General features: G+C 41.4%; 1 protein-coding gene across 19 annotated transcripts in view; it reads left to right on the forward strand.

Moving 5' to 3' along the window:
• The window catches only part of DTNA (dystrobrevin alpha), a 227,652-nt gene that overhangs the window by 131,080 nt on the left and 79,451 nt on the right, over positions 1 to 17,121 (forward strand). For all 19 annotated transcript variants that reach the window (XM_066992934.1, XM_066992930.1, XM_066992929.1 and 16 more), the window contains one exon: positions 815 to 895. In XM_066992934.1, coding sequence (XP_066849035.1) covers positions 815 to 895 — 81 coding nt within the window. The remainder of the gene's footprint in view (positions 1 to 814; positions 896 to 17,121) is intronic.

Genomic DNA, 17,121 nt, shown 5'->3' on the forward strand with positions numbered 1-17,121 from the left:
TGTAAGACATACCAGCCAAGAAGGAGCAACATTTAAATAACAACCTACTCATCAACTTTTTGAGACTTCTGGAAAGCGTGGCGAATGATACACACCAGCAGTATGCCTGAAGACACCGTGCCAGATTCTGCCCCCCATACCGGTCCCTTTCTGCTGCTCTTTCACATGGAGTAGCTACCAGTCAGCTCCTTCCCGTATCTCCTGGACAGCTGCTCTGGAAATGCTGCCAGGTCTTTAAGCTGGAGAGGCCAGGGCCAAGCTGCGTGTGAGCCAGGGAGCTGGCTCGGAGATCTCCGTTGCAGAGAACATACCTCTGCGAAACGGAGGATGCCCCACGCTCCTTGCAGCATTTTTGCCCCCTTCTGCAGATCGCTATCAGCCCTTTAGTTATGGCATGATATTGTTTCTAATTTGGTTTGCTGGCAATACCTTGTTCTGATCCGGCGTGTCTGCCAAAGATATTTGTTATGAGCTTTGTTGTTAAATATTAAAATTAGATGGAGGTTTTCCCTTCTGTTGGAGCCTGGCCAGTGTGTCTTTTAGCCTGCAGCTTGACCAGATTGTTCTTCAAAGTGACAGACACAGTGGGCTGACTATTCCTTGCCTTCCTTCATAAAAGTCTTTTAACACTGTAGCTCCTACTTTTCCCCATCTTTCTGCCCTCCCCTCACTGATCTCCCTGCAAAGGAGATAACCTTGAAAATAATTATACAGAGTCGGCTCCTGTGTCCTCTTTGTTCTCTGGCTTCCCTGTTATCAAAGGTACACATAGGTTATATTCCATACAAATTTTGCTGTTATTCTCTTCCACTAGGGGCTCAAGATCTGGATCGCATTCGTTTGTCCACCTACCGAACAGCGTGTAAGCTCAGATTTGTTCAGAAGAAATGCAACTGTAAGTATGTCAGCACTTCCTTCATACACTATTGCAATTAGCTGTCCGTCGCACTCCACGGTCTGTCCCTCAGATCCATCACAATAAAGAACAGTTGGATCTGGCGTGGCAAAAAAAGCCACTAACCAGAGTACCTGGGCAGATTTTAAATACTGGCTTATTTAGGTAAGGATCTTGTCACACATATGCCCATGATTCTGTCACAGAAGTGTGGGTCTTCACGCAAGCCACAGCTTTAATTAATATGTATGCTGACTACATTCTCCAATTTTCTTGTAAATCATATTTGGGAGTTCCAGCAATCCTGCAAATTAAGTGTTTTTATAGCAACTCTGTGAAGGAGAGATGGTGATTCTAGCCTATTTGGCTAGTAGCCAAATCTGTGCAACATTAGTCGGCCCCTTTTTTCCAGGAGGTCGGCTGGAGAGATCCCTTCCAAGAGGAGGAATCTGCTTGTAATCCCTGCATGTCGTTCTTCCACCTTCTAGGCTTCATTCCTGAGAAGTTTCCCGCTTAATTAGTGATCTTTTTAGCATTTCTTCTGAGATTCTGTCTGTCTTCCTTTACAGCTTCAACTTCTATGAACACATTCATGAGAAAAGCTATAAACTTTAATGGAAAAATGCATATAAAATCTGTAATGGATTGTATCATTTGTTCTCTGTCTGAAATATTGTGCAGTTACGTAGAATGGTGGGTTTGGATTTATGTGCTTTACTGGGCCTTTCCACACTAAGTTTAATTAAAAAAAAATCCTACCCATGGGAACTCATGTCAGCAGTAACAGGAGGGAGAGGACTAATGCAGAGAAAACAAGTTTTTTGGTTTTCACGTTTAAACTAGAGTGATAGCTTGGCTACACTTTGTGTTACGGACAGTGGTAAATACATTAAGAAATGCTCAGTGTAGATAGGGATTACCCGCCTGGGACAGAGTTCCTAGTTCTGAGCCTACATCCATCTGTGTTACAGAAATATTTAATTTATGCTGTCCAAACATACTAGAGTGGCCAAGCTGTGGCGGAAGACTTTGGAGAGTATTTATTAGATAATTAGCTACAGAGTTGGTCTTTCAGTCACCTCTCCAGCACACTTCTAATATTTTTAATTTGTGTTTAGCTGAAGTAAGATTCGTATCACATTGTAAGCAGGCTGCCAGACATAAAATTTAGGAGGGTTTTAGTACCTGCCCAGCAGCTGTCTTCTGCCATTCAAAAGGAAATGTATCAAAAGACACATTTATGCTGCATTCAGTTGTTAATTTTATTTTTTTTATATTTTATGCTTAAGTGGATGAAATTTCCACTTCATTTTCATGGTTATAGTTCAATAACTTGAAGTGACAGAGATATCTAATGAAGTTCATACTGATAGCAAAGTTGTAGCACTAATTACTTTGATAACTGTTAATGAAGCAAATGAAAAAAACAAACGTAAAGGTGCAATAGCCTCATAGTTGGGAGTGGCTGGCTAATTAAAAATATTGGTTGTTAATCTTAGCTTTGTTCCTCATGTTTATCAAGTGGGATCTGCTTACGTGGAACTTTTCCTTCTGTTCATCATATAGTGAGCAAATGCACATGCCCCTCAGTTTGCCAGTTTGTGCCAAGTCCCTCATGGACACTGCTTGCCTTCTGGTTACCACTGATGAGCTAGGAGAATAATTTCCATTGCTCTGGAATGGGATGAGTTGCACACATCTTTTCACCATGAAGTACAGTTTTCTTCGCGTTGCTTCTGTCTGACTGCTGTTCTTCCAGATGGGTTACTCTTACTAGTAGGAAGAGACGTCATTCATTTACCCGATGTGATTTCAAGCAATGGCTGTCCGATGCAGAGCTTCTAAGCAGAGAGCCACTGAACCAAGAGCTGCCCTGAAATGGTTAATACCAGACCTCCTGCTCATGTCAGTGACTCTTTTTTATTTCCTACAGAAATTGCCATTAAGCAGCACCCAATAATATGTTCAAGAGAAAAAAAAAAAAAAAGTGACATTGGGAAAAAAACCCTTCTGCTGCATGTGAGATGTTTCATTTAGGGGAGGATATAAAAAGAAAAAGCTCTAAGGCAGTCCCACTCCACTCCCTGTGGATAGCACCTCCTGTCACTCAAGCCATGCTTTCAGCTGTGCTCTCCTGCCCTGCCTCGACCAGCTTTTCACTCGCTTATGCCAGCCACGGCTCACTGGGAAAAAAATTGCTCGGAAAAAATGTATTTAAGGGGTTCTTTAAAAGAACTAATTTAATAAATTGCAGGAGCTGCTCTTGGCTGCAGGCTGGAGGTGTATGAGGATGGAAGCAAAGAGCTGCTTTGAGTGCCAGAAGTGGCTCTTCCAAGAAAAGCAGAGCAGAGGTTTTATTAACACCAGCTTTTTTACCCAAAGGTGCCCATTAGCATAGAACAGTGTGTGACAGTCCTGGGATATCAGGCAGCTACACTTATCGCAAACAATGCAATGTTTGTTTCTGCTGTCTTTAATGCAGACAGACACAGGCACATCTCCTTGCCTCCCTCTGTGAATTCTTCTCTCACTACAAAAGAGTGTTTTGCTGAAACCTTCATCAGAAGAGTGGGTTTTTCTGGTGAGGTAAGCGCTGTGTAACGGGCGAAGATGCGCTGACAGTCTAAGGGCTGTTCTCTCTTGCAGTATCTCTCCTTAAACTAGTTAGACTATGTGGCCAAAATTATAGGGGAGGTGACAATTCACCACCATTTACCAGAATGCCACTACATACGTCGTGCTCTTAATACTAACACTTGTTGATCAACTTAATTGCACTATTGAATTATTTCATTTTCACAATAGGAAGATAACTAAAGATACATAGCAAACATTCTTCAAAACTGCAAATATATGTCTTTGTGATAATTCTATAAAACTTTAGGAAAACTACTGTGCATGTGAAAAGTGTTTCTTTTATAGAAATCTCTCTGAGCATTTAAACCAACAGCCAGTTTAAATAAAATCAGCAGAGTGAGAAAAATCAATACCAGTCATTGCAGTTCTTTGTCAAACAGGATGGAATTGAAATCAGTCCAGCTTAATTCTTCAGAGAAGCAAGAAATTCTTCATAAAGAGTCAGAAAATATGTACATAAATTTGAAAAAAAAAAAGGCAATGCTATCTTTTAAAGAAAGCTTCCTTCAGATTTAAGCATTCTCCTTTTCCTATGTTGATGCTACCAATGAATAACAATAACATTTACAAATCATTGGTGGCACACCTCTGAAATCTGCTAGTGCCCAAATGTGGAATGCAATCCATGACATCCCAAATTCTACATGCAGGAATTCCAAAACCTGGGAAACTTTACTCGTGCAGCATGAATATAAACTCACTTAATGCTTCCCTATTTCTGATTACAATTTCCAAGCACAGAAGTAATGAACAGACAAACTCTGTCGGTAGTGTAGGTACCTTTGAGGATATGTGGGGTAGAGAAAGAGATTATTACGTGCTACTTGCTTATTAGTTTGCAGAACTCCTGTAGAAATAGAGCTATTGCGATAGCAGTAGTCTTCTCTTAATCATAAAGACTAGCACAAGATGTAGATACCTCTTCTGTAAAAAAAAAAAAGAAAAAAGAAAAAAAATCAAAGAAAATTTGATGCTAAAAAGAAAAATCTTGAGAAGATCTTGAGACCGGGGCATGAATAATTTCAGATGAATTCCAATAGTCTTGGAGAGATGGACCTCAAAAAAAACCCTACTGCTGGTTGCATCATCTTTAGGTCTAAGAATGTAAAGCGGGAGCATGTGAGCTGACCATGGCTGCTCTACTGGGTCTTTGTGTTGAATGTAGTCTCAGAAATAACAGCACCCTAATCATCTGAGGTTAAATTTCATTATCTGGGATAATCAAAACAGACAGGAAGCAGGTGCAGAAACCTGATCAAAAGTGCTACATGTTTATTGCAGTCTGTACTGTGCAAAATGTACAAAATGCAGCTAGCTGACTACTTCATCACCTAGATTTCCCAGTGTGCTTTAAAGGAGAACCTAAATAGTGCCCACTGTCAAGGGGGCAGATGGAAAAACTACAGATGAGCAAATACGAGCACTATGAGGTCTGCAACAGTCACAGAACTTGAAAACCCTACAAACCCAACGTTGCTCAAAGTCAATCATTAGGGTGTTGTACTTTGCTTGACCTCCTGTGTGTTGAAATAGTTTTGAAGCATCCAATGTACATTCTCACCATGCAAGGAAGATGCCATCTTAACTTACAGCTCTCTATCCATAGCATTCAGACACAGAAGAGTAATAAGGCTTTCCTAAAAGAAGGCGTGAGTGACCGATGGCAGCAGCTGCATGCATCTTTCGACATTCACATATTCAGGAAACACGAAGAAGTATGATTTGTAGTAATCCCCAGTCATCATTGTTCTGTTGGTTTATTTTAATATTTGATTTCCAGTGAATTTATTAAAACCGATTTGTTTATACAGAAAAACAATCTGAGATGAAATACCATGTTCACATGCAAATTCCCTCTGGGCTATGGTGGCAGCAGGAGTGGAACATAACAACATATCATAATCGAAGCCATTATACAATTAAACATCACTCACTAATACAGAGCTGTACAGCTGGAAAACTACTGCTGTCCTTAATGAACTTTTCTGAACATGTTGTGAGATTATTCTATGACTCTGGCTGCAAAAAGCAAATTTTGCTGATTTCCCTAGATCAGAATAAATCATTGGCAGTTGAAAGCTTGAATCTAAAGCCATGATGATGATTGTAATATACGGCTTAATTAATGCAAACAAAAAGGAAGCTTCTTTCTCTGACAGTTTAATCCCAACACCTTAGGGTTTCAGTGTCTTTGTTTCTCCCTTCAATATTTTTCTGCATGAGTAATTTTTTTTGTTTTGTTTTGTTTTGTCTTATCCAAGTCATAATACAGCTGTTTGCACATAGGAAGCGGAGCTGCCACCACTGTGATGGAGACCTTGTGAATGTCCAGAGCAGCCTCCTCCACCTCCACCCTGCCCTTCCTCCTACCTCCTCTGGGCTTAAGTAGTCACAGCCAGCCATGTAGGCATGTCAGCTTAATCTCCATACGTGCTCTTGGGTGCCTCTCTGATCTGATCTGCCTTTTTACACTTGTTTTAAGTTAGAATAATTTCTCACCCTCCTGAAATATAATAATTTCCCACTGAAAATGAATGACAGTTATTGTAAACACACTATTTTTAGATACTTAGAGCTTTTTTCCTTCTGTGCTCTTATACCTCCTGTAATGCTACAGCAAGCTGCTGAAACTGGTTTGTCCTAGAAACTGGCAATTTTAGTATAAAATGATGAGATCAACCTGTATGAGGTACAGGCCCTCCTCAGGGTGGCAATCACTTTTTTAAAAAATGATTTTATTAAACTGAAATAAAAATACTGGTAGGTTTTGGTTTGTTTTGTTTTCTGTACTGGGCTGATGCTTAAACTGTCTTAAGACAACCCATTTAATCTGCCATTCACAGCAAAATGCAAAGTCACATTATCTGGTACTTTGAGTAAAAGGAAAGGATATGAAAGTCTTGATTCCACTCTGGAAATGGTGCTGTGACCTTCGTTCTATCCAGTGGTTTAGGAAGTTGATAGCAGATGTCGTGTCAGCTTTCTCTTCATCATGAGAAAATATGCTCTGATCTTAAGTATCCAAAAAGTTGCCTTTTTGGGACCTTTTTGAACAAACCTAGAAGATATTTAGGAGTGTTCAGGACTGGCCTGTCGGTATTTAACCCACCAAATCTTTCATAGTTATATGTTCATTGATTCAGGCATTCACAACAGCTTCCTTTTACTTAAATGAAATGATTCACTACCAGACCATACAGCCATTCTTTCTTTGACTCAGTATCAACTTTCACTAAAGTTAAATGGAGTCCAGAGTCCACAAGAAATGCTTGATGGTGTGTGCAAGAATCCCATGAAAATCCTTGCTGTGGCAAGGGGCCATCATTCCCAGTAATCCTGCCTTTTAGTTCTCAAGGACTGTATAGCCTGTGCAATTTGTGCTTGTCCCTCTTTTTTTTTTTTTTCCTTAGGATGACCATAAGAAATGGAGGCACCAAATTATCATATTTATAGAGTTGTTTGAGTTAAATAACTTAATCCTTCATCATTGTAGGGTTCTGTGATTAGTGCTCTTTTCTCATTGTTGGTTTTTATCATGTTTTTCATTTCATCCTGGAAGCAGTAAAGCACAAGATAGATTCAGGCTGGGTCACAGAGCAATCAGATTGAATGACAAGCAATGTTGCATATTCGAGAAGTGTAAAAGGTCTGCTTGCCTGCAATTTGAAACATTATTTCTTGTGAAAACAATCTGCCTCTAGAATTTTTGATCACGGTATCTTCATATTCTTCTAGATAGTCTAGACTATCTTCTAGATAGTCAGTGGTAGTCTTCTGGGAGATTTGCTTAGAAGTTCTATAAATGTTTTTAAAAATTTGATTTCTTATTTTTATTCTCTGTTGATCCTCTTGGATATTCTATGATCTGCTTATTACCATTAATTTATAATAATATTAGTTTTTCTTTGTTTTTTATCAGAATCTGAGACTTACAGTCATTCATATGACTCCAAAAGATATAGCTTTTTTTTAAAAAAAAAAGAAAGAAAAGAAAAAGAAAAATCACTCCGTATTACAAGACCCACAATACCATTGTGTAAGTTACTAATTCTGGTATCCTGCAGTACTTGAATAATGGAAAGAAAGATGAGCTAATGATTTTAAAAACTTTTTTGTTCCTTTGTCTTTACTAGCGACTTAGAGACTAAATGCTCCTGGAACTGCTAGTACTATTCCATATGGGTTTCCAGGCAACTATGGGAAAAGGATGCATATATTATACATTCTGCATTATGCATCAATTATTTAATCAAAAGTTCAAAAGGGCTTGATTTAGCATATTCCCTGCAGACAAATCCTTCATAAGGATTTTAGTCTGTAAGTGTTCACTCACAGAACAATATCCCGAAAATGGGTTCAGATTTTCTTTTCTTCTCCTTTTAACTGTAAAAGTCTATTAATATGCTTTACAGATCTTAATAGCTGTTAGAGAGCAGGCATATAACCTGTGTATTTGGCACGTTCATAGAGGGACTACTATTACAAATTCCGCCTTATTTCAGTGGTGGCACAAAGTGGACTGGGTTTTGTGGTCTCTCAGATGTCCCTGATTGTTTGCTTTTAAAGGCTACCACCACAATTCTGTCTCGTACAGGATTAATACAAGACCTATCAGTGGACATTTGGAATTCACTTCAATGTCAAAAAAAAAAAAAAACACGAAAAACGAACCGAACAAGGCTGTGTATCTTAAACTTACAACTCCTCATGTGCTTAGATACTGACTTTTCAACCATGCCCTTATTCCAAGCAGCTCCTGTTAAGAACTGAGTTGCAAAAAAAATGTCAGATGATATTATTTTGTCCTTTACAGAGGAAGATAACTGAACTGGCATCCTTTGAGTCAGTAGCTGACAGACACGTAGACTAGGCCATGTCCCAGGTACACCGATAGACTGCCCTCCACTACACAGGTGGCTCAGCCGAGGCTTGATGCAGACAGCTTTGTAATCGGATCCTAGCTGAAAACCTTGTCTGACTGACTTCCTGAGCCCTGCTAAAACTGCCATTCGCTGTGCTATTTCTGATGGCTCTTCTGACACAGGCTTAAGGTTGGGCAGTCTGCTCAATTCACCAGCTGATGACTGAACATTTGCTCCAGGCACCAGGGATTAGTCACCTGTGACCTGGCATGCTTTGGTTTACTCACCCAAAACCAGAAAGCTTGTGCATCTTATTTCCATATTTCATTAGGAAGACCAATGTCCTTAATGACTTAAAACAAAAGATAATAATAATAATAATAATAATAACAACAACAACAACAACAACAACAACAACAGGTATTAGCTTAGTACTCTTCTAGACATTGCGAAAATTGCAAGATACATGCAAACATACAATCTCATGAAAACAAAAGGATATCTTGGTGATGATAACAGAATCACTTCATGTGAGAGCTTTTTCTTCTGTGACCCTCTTGTTTTTTTTTCCTTCAACCTGAGGCTGTATTTCTAAATCTCCCCCTTCATCATTTCAGTCCCCCTTCTTCAGTTTCATCTTACTACCTGTGGCATGTGTTTTATCTCTGACTTCTCTTCAGCCGTTGGTCTCTTGGTTGCTCTCTCCTTCATGTTACCCTCATGGCTGCAAGAACATTTTCTTAGGCAAAGTCTTACACTTGAGCCTTTGTTTCATTCCTGTGTTTTCACAACCTGTGGTAGTTTTACTCAGGTGGGCAGCCAAGCTCTACCACAGCCGGTCTCTCACTCACCCTCCACAAAGGGAAAGGGGGAGAAAATACGATGCAAAGGGCTCAAGGGTTCTGATAAGGACGGAGAGATCGCTCAACGATTATCATGATGGGCAAAACAGACTCAGAGCAGGGAAATAGTAAGATTTATTGCCTATTACTAACAAGCTAGAGAAGTGAGAAACAAAGGAAAGAAACCAAAAACACCTTCCCCCCAGCCACCCTCTTCCACCTCCTTCCCCAAGTGGCACAGGGGAACAGGGAATGGGGGCTGCGGTCAGTCCCTGTCGCTTCGTGTCCGCCGCTCCTTCACGGTCACTCTGCCCCTGCTCCCCGTGGGGTCCCTCCCACGGGATGCCGTCCTTCCCGAACTGAGCCTGCGGGGGCTGCCCACAGGCAGCAGCTCCTCAAGACCTGCTCCCACATGGCTCCGTACCACGGGGTCCATCCCCCAGGAGCAAACTGCTCCAGCACGGGTCCCCCACGGGCGGCAGCTCCCCCCAGACCCCTGCTCCTGCGTGGGCTCCTCTCCACGGGCTGCAGCTCCGGCCCGGGGCCTGCTCCTGCGGGGGCTCTCCATGGGCCGCAGCCTCCTCCAGGCCACATCCACCTGCTCCACCGGGGGCTCCTCCACGGGCTGCAGCGTGGAGATCTGCTCCGTGTGGGACCCATGGGCTGCAGGGGGACAGCCTGCTCCACCAGGGGCCTCTCCACAGGCTGCAGGGGAACTGCTGCTGTGTGCCTGGAGCACCTCCTGCCCTCCTGCTGCACTGACCTTGGGGGCTGCAGGTATGGTTCTCACCCCTCTCTCCCAGCTGCTGTTTCCCAGCAGTTTTTTTTTCCTTCTTAAATCTGCTCTCACAGAGACACAAACAACATCGCTTATTGGCTCTGGCCAGCGGCGGGGCCCGTATGTAACATGTGGCAGCTTCTGGCTTCTTCTTGCAGAAGCCATCCCTATGCCCCCCCCACCAAAACCTTGCCACGTAAATCCACTGCACTGTCCTATTCTGGGCTGTCTAGTTCAGGTATTTTGATAGGAAGGCGCCAGAGTGCATTAAGCAGTGTGATTTCATGCCTGTCACATGTTGGTCATTCACTGTTTTTTGTTTTGTTTTGTTTTGCTTTGCTTTTGCCATATGACATCATATTTATGTGAGAAAGGGAAAAAAATATCTAAGTTTTCCTTGGAGCAGGTATCAGTGAGTTTGGTGATCGTGGTCCTTTACTCCTAGGGAGCTTCAGTCCATCATCTCAAGCTTGCCCTGCCTCTGTTCTGGACTCAAAGCAGAAAACTCTTGAGGAGTCATACATGGGCTCTGTCCATACCTGCTTTCTGCAGAGAGTAGAGGACAGTTTTGATGCCCTTGCAAAAAACTTTTCCTGAGAAGATAAGCTGCAGCATTTTGCCTCATCCATGTGTAGTAACATTGCATTCAAAGTGTCCTTCTCCATATCGTCTGCTGAGTTGAGAATTTTGTTGAGGTGGTTTTTGTTGTGGTGGTGGTTTGGTTTGTGTTTCCTTTTCCTTTTCCTTTTCCTTTTTTCCTTTTCCTTTTTTCTTTTCCTTTTCCTTTTTTCTTTTCTTTATTCTAGTTTGGATGCTATCACATAGCTCTGGAGAATGACTAGGCACTATGCAGCTTTCCTCCACCTTAACTGAACCGTCTGCACCACCTTCCAGCCTGAACAGTTACCTCCTCTGCAAAATGTCTGATCTGTCTTCTGCCCTTCCTCATTCCCCACTTCATTCCCTTTCAGCCTCTGTCTCCAGTAACTCTTACAAATAAAACTGCTGTGGAGCCAGCAGACATGCTGTCTGTCTGTGGTGAATGTTGTCAGCAATTATGGGCTTCTTTAGGGTGAACAGAGCAAACAGTCCAAAGAAGAAAACTCAAAGTGTAGGGCCTGACATAATTTTCACTATAAATTACTTCTTCTGTAATTCCCAAAGAGTGTTTTTTCCTTCTAGAACCATGTTAATTTGTTTCCAGAGTCACATCAAAAGTCAGTTTGTGTATCTCTAATGCTGTAGGTCAACTTCATAACCCTCAGAATATTCAAAGGCAGGCTTTAGCTTAACGGTTATCTCTTATTTTTACCCACCAGCTGTACCTAGGATCATTTTCTGTAAGTCTTAGTGGAGGATTTCTTACAGCATATATCTGGTATGTTAGGACAAATTGTGAGAACAGAAGATGTTGGCCATAAAAATAATTTCCCAGTTTTGTAAGTGTGAAGAGACTGTACAGCATAATGTCCTCAGTGTGTGTTGTTCTCAGTATGGTTCTGGGACTCCACACAATGAACATTCAGCTTCCCAGCATTGACTTGTTTATGATGAACAGTAGCTTTACAGAGACAATTTTCCTTGTGCTGAATTAATCCATTTCTAGGCCAAATTCAAACTGAATTATATCTGTGATATTGTTGTTGGCTGCAAGAGGAGCTTGCAGTGGAGCTGCCAGGGGTCTCTGGTACATCTCTCTGCAAAGTGGGGCAAATTCTAGTGCAAGTTCTGTGTATGTTCAGCCCTTACTTCAGTTCATGTAGGTGTCTTCTTTCCCAACAAAAAGTAAATTGAAAGTAAGTCTGTCGAACTCACTGACACTACTATGACATGAGGAAAGAAGTGAATCAGTCTCTCGGTATATATTGTTTGAGGAGGTTGAACGCCATTTCTAACAAATGAAGTCGACGCTAGTATCACACTGCATCTCTTGTAAAGGTGCTGATCTTCCCCAACTTTAATTTTCCACATTTCATTCATCTGCATTTTGCCTTGAAACTCTTTTTTTTTTTTTGTCTCAGATTTGTAGAATATCTTTAAGAATTGCATGTGTAAAATAAAGGATGACAGATAAGTGGCCATACACATCGAGACTCTTACTCCATCTAGGGGCCCTGACAACATCATTAAACACGGAGGAGAAAGGATATAGATGTGTGCTACTTCACTTAAATCCCATTTCTCTGTCATTCTACATTCTGCATTTTTGTTTCCTTTCTTATTGTTGCTGATTGTTGAGTTATGTTTGTGTCAACTGGAGCTTTTCGCCTTTTCTTGGCCTATTCCTCACGCCTGTTTCCTTGAGAAATGTGATGCTTTAGTTCGTGATACCGCAAACTGCGGACATGGGAGTCGCCACAATTGCCTCCTGGTTCTGGAGTTCTCTTTGCTGAATGATTCATCCAGGGACTGGAGCACTGGTTCTTGGAGAAGACACTGCTTGGAATATGAGTAATGGCTGGGGAGCAAATGCAGAAAGATTATGTGAACACAAGGACAAATTTTAGTCAAATGTTCTCTACAGTTTGCCTGAATGAGACATTGTCTATTCAAACGAATTTAACATGAAAAAATGGATCTTCAGGATAGCAGGATACTTCTCTCCTTATCTCAAGGCTGATTATAACTCGGATCCCCAAAGACTTTTAGGCAAATAAATCCTCACTTTCAAATGTAATAGGTGTTTAAATATGAAAGCCTGAATCAATGGCAGTAAGTAGCACCTCCATTACCAATCTCAACAAAAGGTTAAATGAGATAGAAGTCTGAACTGTCCCTATGACTTCAGACATAAGATGGTTTTCTGCCTAAGTCCGGTGTGCCACATGAACATCCTACTTCATAATGAGTCTCTCATTCTCCACAGCTGAGGTAGATTTGGAGATTTTGTCCCAAAATAAATCAAGCGCTCCCAGAAACCCTCTGGATTAACCCAAACTCTTCAGAAAAGAAGAGAGAAGTGTATGCCATCTCTCTTTTGTGTGTCCCTTCTGTTCTGAGGATGAAAAATACAATTCTGATATCAGGAAGTTTACTCAGGCATTAAGTTCAGCTTCAGTATTTCTCTGTTTTTAATTGATGAAAATATTATGGGCCAAATTCAGTCCAGATCACGTAAGAAATTATTTAAATTAATATTAAAAGGATCAGCTTAATTATCTGTTTATATTTAAAATACTACATCTTTCATATTCAAGGAAATACACAGCTCCTAATTCATTAGTATTCTGTACCTTGTGTTGCTGTTTACAGTCTTGCCAACCCTAAATGATTAAAAAAATTAAAAAATATATATAACCATGAGTCAAACTCTGAAAAACAAGAGATAGGCCAAGGAAAGGTTTTGTCTTCAAGCAGTTTTGAATGTATAATAAGTGCTCATTCTTTTTCACTGACCTTTGTGATATGACTGAATATTAAAGGTTGAGAATGTAATCTCAACATTTTTTCTATGGCCACGAGGGAAGAAATTGTTATAAAGAACTGTTAAACTGAATATTCTCTTGTCATCACAAGCTTTCAGTGTCAGGGATTTTAGAGAAAACAGCAGTTAATGTGAGATTGGGGATAATACCTTGCATCTTTAGAACTGGTAACACATACTACTTCAAAATTAATGAACAATATAAGTAGTAACTCATTTTTCCAACATTTGCATTCACTTTACAATTGCTTTTTACAACAGTGCCAGAGCAAGCTGAAGGCCTCCTGTGGTATGGAGAGGTTTTGTGGGTTAGAGGGCAGCTGGGAGCAGTTGCATCAAAGAAAAAAGGAAAAAAAGAAAAAAAAAAAGTTATTTAAGAGAGAAAGATGTGGTATTAGTCAGACTTGGCACATGAAGAAACATACTTCTGGAGGAGGCTTTATCACCATAATAAGGACATTCAACATGAAGATTATTCTGCCCTTTCCACCTCCGAGGTTTGGCATTATTTGCCTATCAGATGTGATAGCCTTTATAGGCTATTCGCGCAGCCAAATCTCCAAGCACATAGTCTTTATTCAGCTAAATGCGTGGACAAGGCAGTTTTCTGGAGGCAGCGGTGGGAATACACAGCCTTTGATTTGTGTTAGTTTGCTTGACATTGTGCCAGTAGAGAGTTAAAATTTAATAGCCAATGTGTGCTGCATTTACTAAAATGCGCCCAGTAGTGCCATCCTGTGGTCAGGACCACGGTGAACAGAAGGCTTGTGCACAACCTCCTGCCTGCTTCCTAAAAGCTATTTTGCCTTGGATTGTTACACAGAATCTGAGTTGTGCCAGGCTGTAAAATTATGGTTTTCTACTCATCCAAGCAGTCATTTCTGAACTTCTAGTTTAATCTCATAAATAGGAATGCAGAACCATATTTTTTGTTTTTTTTTTCTGGAAACATTTTTTTGAAAATCTCCATAATTCAGTTTCTGTCACCAGATACATATAGCAGGGATGGTACTTTGAAAATCAGCTGCAGATACATTATCACCCAACCCTGGAGACTTTTTTGCCTCCTTTTGAGAGTACAGAAGCTTTCTCCTAATACATATTTTTGCTGCAGTGTAGTAAAAAAGCATTATATCTTATCAAAAATTTGAAATGGTGTAATTTTACTAATTGAATTATGAACTCAGATGTAAGGCAAATTGCCTTTATTTTAAGAGAAATGAGTAATCTGTTGTGTACCATCTGTATTTACTGACCAAAATTTGTTACCTCATGTCCCTGTGAATTCTTTGGCTATTTTAAGGCTGGCACTTGCAAAACCCATTTGAAGGAACTGTTTAATCAGGTTGAGGCCTGATTGCATGGTGCCTCAAGTGAGGCATATCTTATTAGAATACTGTTAAGGTGGGATATAAAAATAATAGAGATTTATAAGATAGGAATACCATTTGTCTGTTTTGGACGAAATTTACAAACTTCCTGGGTATGGGATATAGGTATTAACAGGTCTGCTATTGAGACATTGGTCTTTAACTCATAAACGTGTTCAACTTTTAAAACAGGTAAATGGTATATAATCAAATGATCTAAGCTTTGTGAATTCTTAGCAATAGCACAGCATTTTAACTGTTCTCTCCTGTTTGTCATAAAAATATTAAGGGGCTTAGAGTTACATTTTTTATTATTTTATTTTATATATGCGATACTTCACTCAGCATTTTGAATAAATTATTTCCAAGTGTGTTTAAAAAAAAAAAGAACCACTTTCCCAGCAGCCGGGTGACAAGCACACAACAACCATTTCCCCAGCCCAGCACTGCAGGGTGCATCACCCACCGTTGCCCTTTGCAGGATCGACTGTCATTAGCCATGCTCACTGGGGAGGCTGATGGCCTCTTCTGCCACCCGCACAGACCCCTTCGGTCTTCAGTTAATTTAGGTGAGACAAAATAGGCAGGAAATGACAGCAGGAGGAGAAGGGGCTTTTGTTGTAAATGAAATTAATGTAGAAGAGAAGAATTTTACCGGAGATCTTCAAATAATCTTACACATTGGTGGCTTTTTCAGGTGCCATATTAAAGATGAAAAAACCACATTTCAGTGTACAGCTATCCTAGCAGTTCTTTCTCATTAATAGCTCTTGGCTAAGTTGACAGACACTTCCAACAGACCACATTTGTTTAATGTGCTATAGTAATCAGAGTCTCAAAAGGTTTTGGAATAACTCACTTCATTCTGGGCAAAACAGTAGGTGAGGATACAAGGATGCAAGCCTAGACATGTGGACAGGAGAACATTTAAAACTTTCCCCCAAAAAAGTCAGTGCCTCGGCTCTATGCATCATGTTCTACAGCTTTCTAGTTATCCAGCAGCCAGCTTTAGCAGCCATTCAGAAATATCTCCTGTGCATGCAGTTAGCTTGCACGTGCACATGCAACCCCAGTCCTGCCAGGTAGTACGCAGCTCGGGCAGACTGACTCAAAGCACCATTTTGCACAAAGTCCAGGTTGCCCTGTGGGACGTGTGCCATGTGGACAGGTGAGCTGCGTGATTTCAGGGAGACCAAGAACGTCTGAATTGCTCCATATGCGCAGTAGTTTGGAGGAAGGATGTTTCCACTGGCTGGTCGGAGTGTTTAGTTACTCATCCGCACACTCCTCACTGTGGGTATCCATCAGCAGGGTGGGTAGGCAGAAGTGGATTGCCTTACTCCAGCCTTCTGCTGAGCTAGTGTACACCACACACCTGCCCTCTGTACACCTGACACAAAATATCTCGAGGATGCAGAGGACTCTCAAGTGTTCAAGGTGCCTCAGGGCAGGCTCTGGTGGTTTTTTGTTGGTTTGTTTGTTTTTGCCATTCGCCTGCATGTATCAGAAAAGGGACTTGGCGCACAGCTTACTTGATCGATGGCTTTAGAGAAAATCAGTGGCTCAACAGATGGCAGGGTCACCCTAGAGCAGGTTGCTGAGCTCTATGTCCAGTTGGGTTATCTCTGAGGATGGCGACTCTACAGCCTTTCTGGGCAATCTATCACAGTGTTTGGTGGCCTTCACATTGAACTTTTTTTCCATATGTTTGAATGGACTTTGCTGTATTTTAAATAGTGCCCCATTGCCTTCCATCCTTTCACGGTCCTTTCCCTGAGAAGAGTCTAGCTCCATCTTTCCATCATTTATCGGCAGTCCTGGCTATCGGGGGAGGTCCCGGTTGACTGGCGGCTAGCCAATGTGACGCCCATCTATAAGAAGGGCCGGAGGGCAGACCCGGGGAACTATAGGCCTGTCAGTTTGACCTCAGTGCCGGGGAAGCTCATGGAGCAGATTATCTTGAGGGTCATCACGCGGCACTTGCAGGGCAAGCAGGCGATCAGGCCCAGTCAGCATGGGTTTATGAAAGGCAGGTCCTGCTTGACGAACCTGATCTCCTTCTATGACCAAGTGACGCGCTTGGTGGATGAGGGAAAGGCTGTGGACGTGGTCTACCTTGACCTCAGTAAGGCTTTTGACACCGTTCCCCACAACATTCTCCTCAAGAAACTGGCTGCTCGTGGCTTGGACTGGCGTACGCTTCGCTGGGTTAGAAACTGGCTGGATGGCCGGGCCCAGAGAGTTGTGGTGAATGGAGTCAAATCTGGTTGGAGGCCGGTCACTAGTGGAGTCCCCCAGGGCTCGGTACTGGGG

Source organism: Anser cygnoides, chromosome 2 (assembly GCF_040182565.1).
Source record: "Anser cygnoides isolate HZ-2024a breed goose chromosome 2, Taihu_goose_T2T_genome, whole genome shotgun sequence".
Taxonomy (NCBI): Eukaryota; Metazoa; Chordata; class Aves; order Anseriformes; family Anatidae; genus Anser; species Anser cygnoides.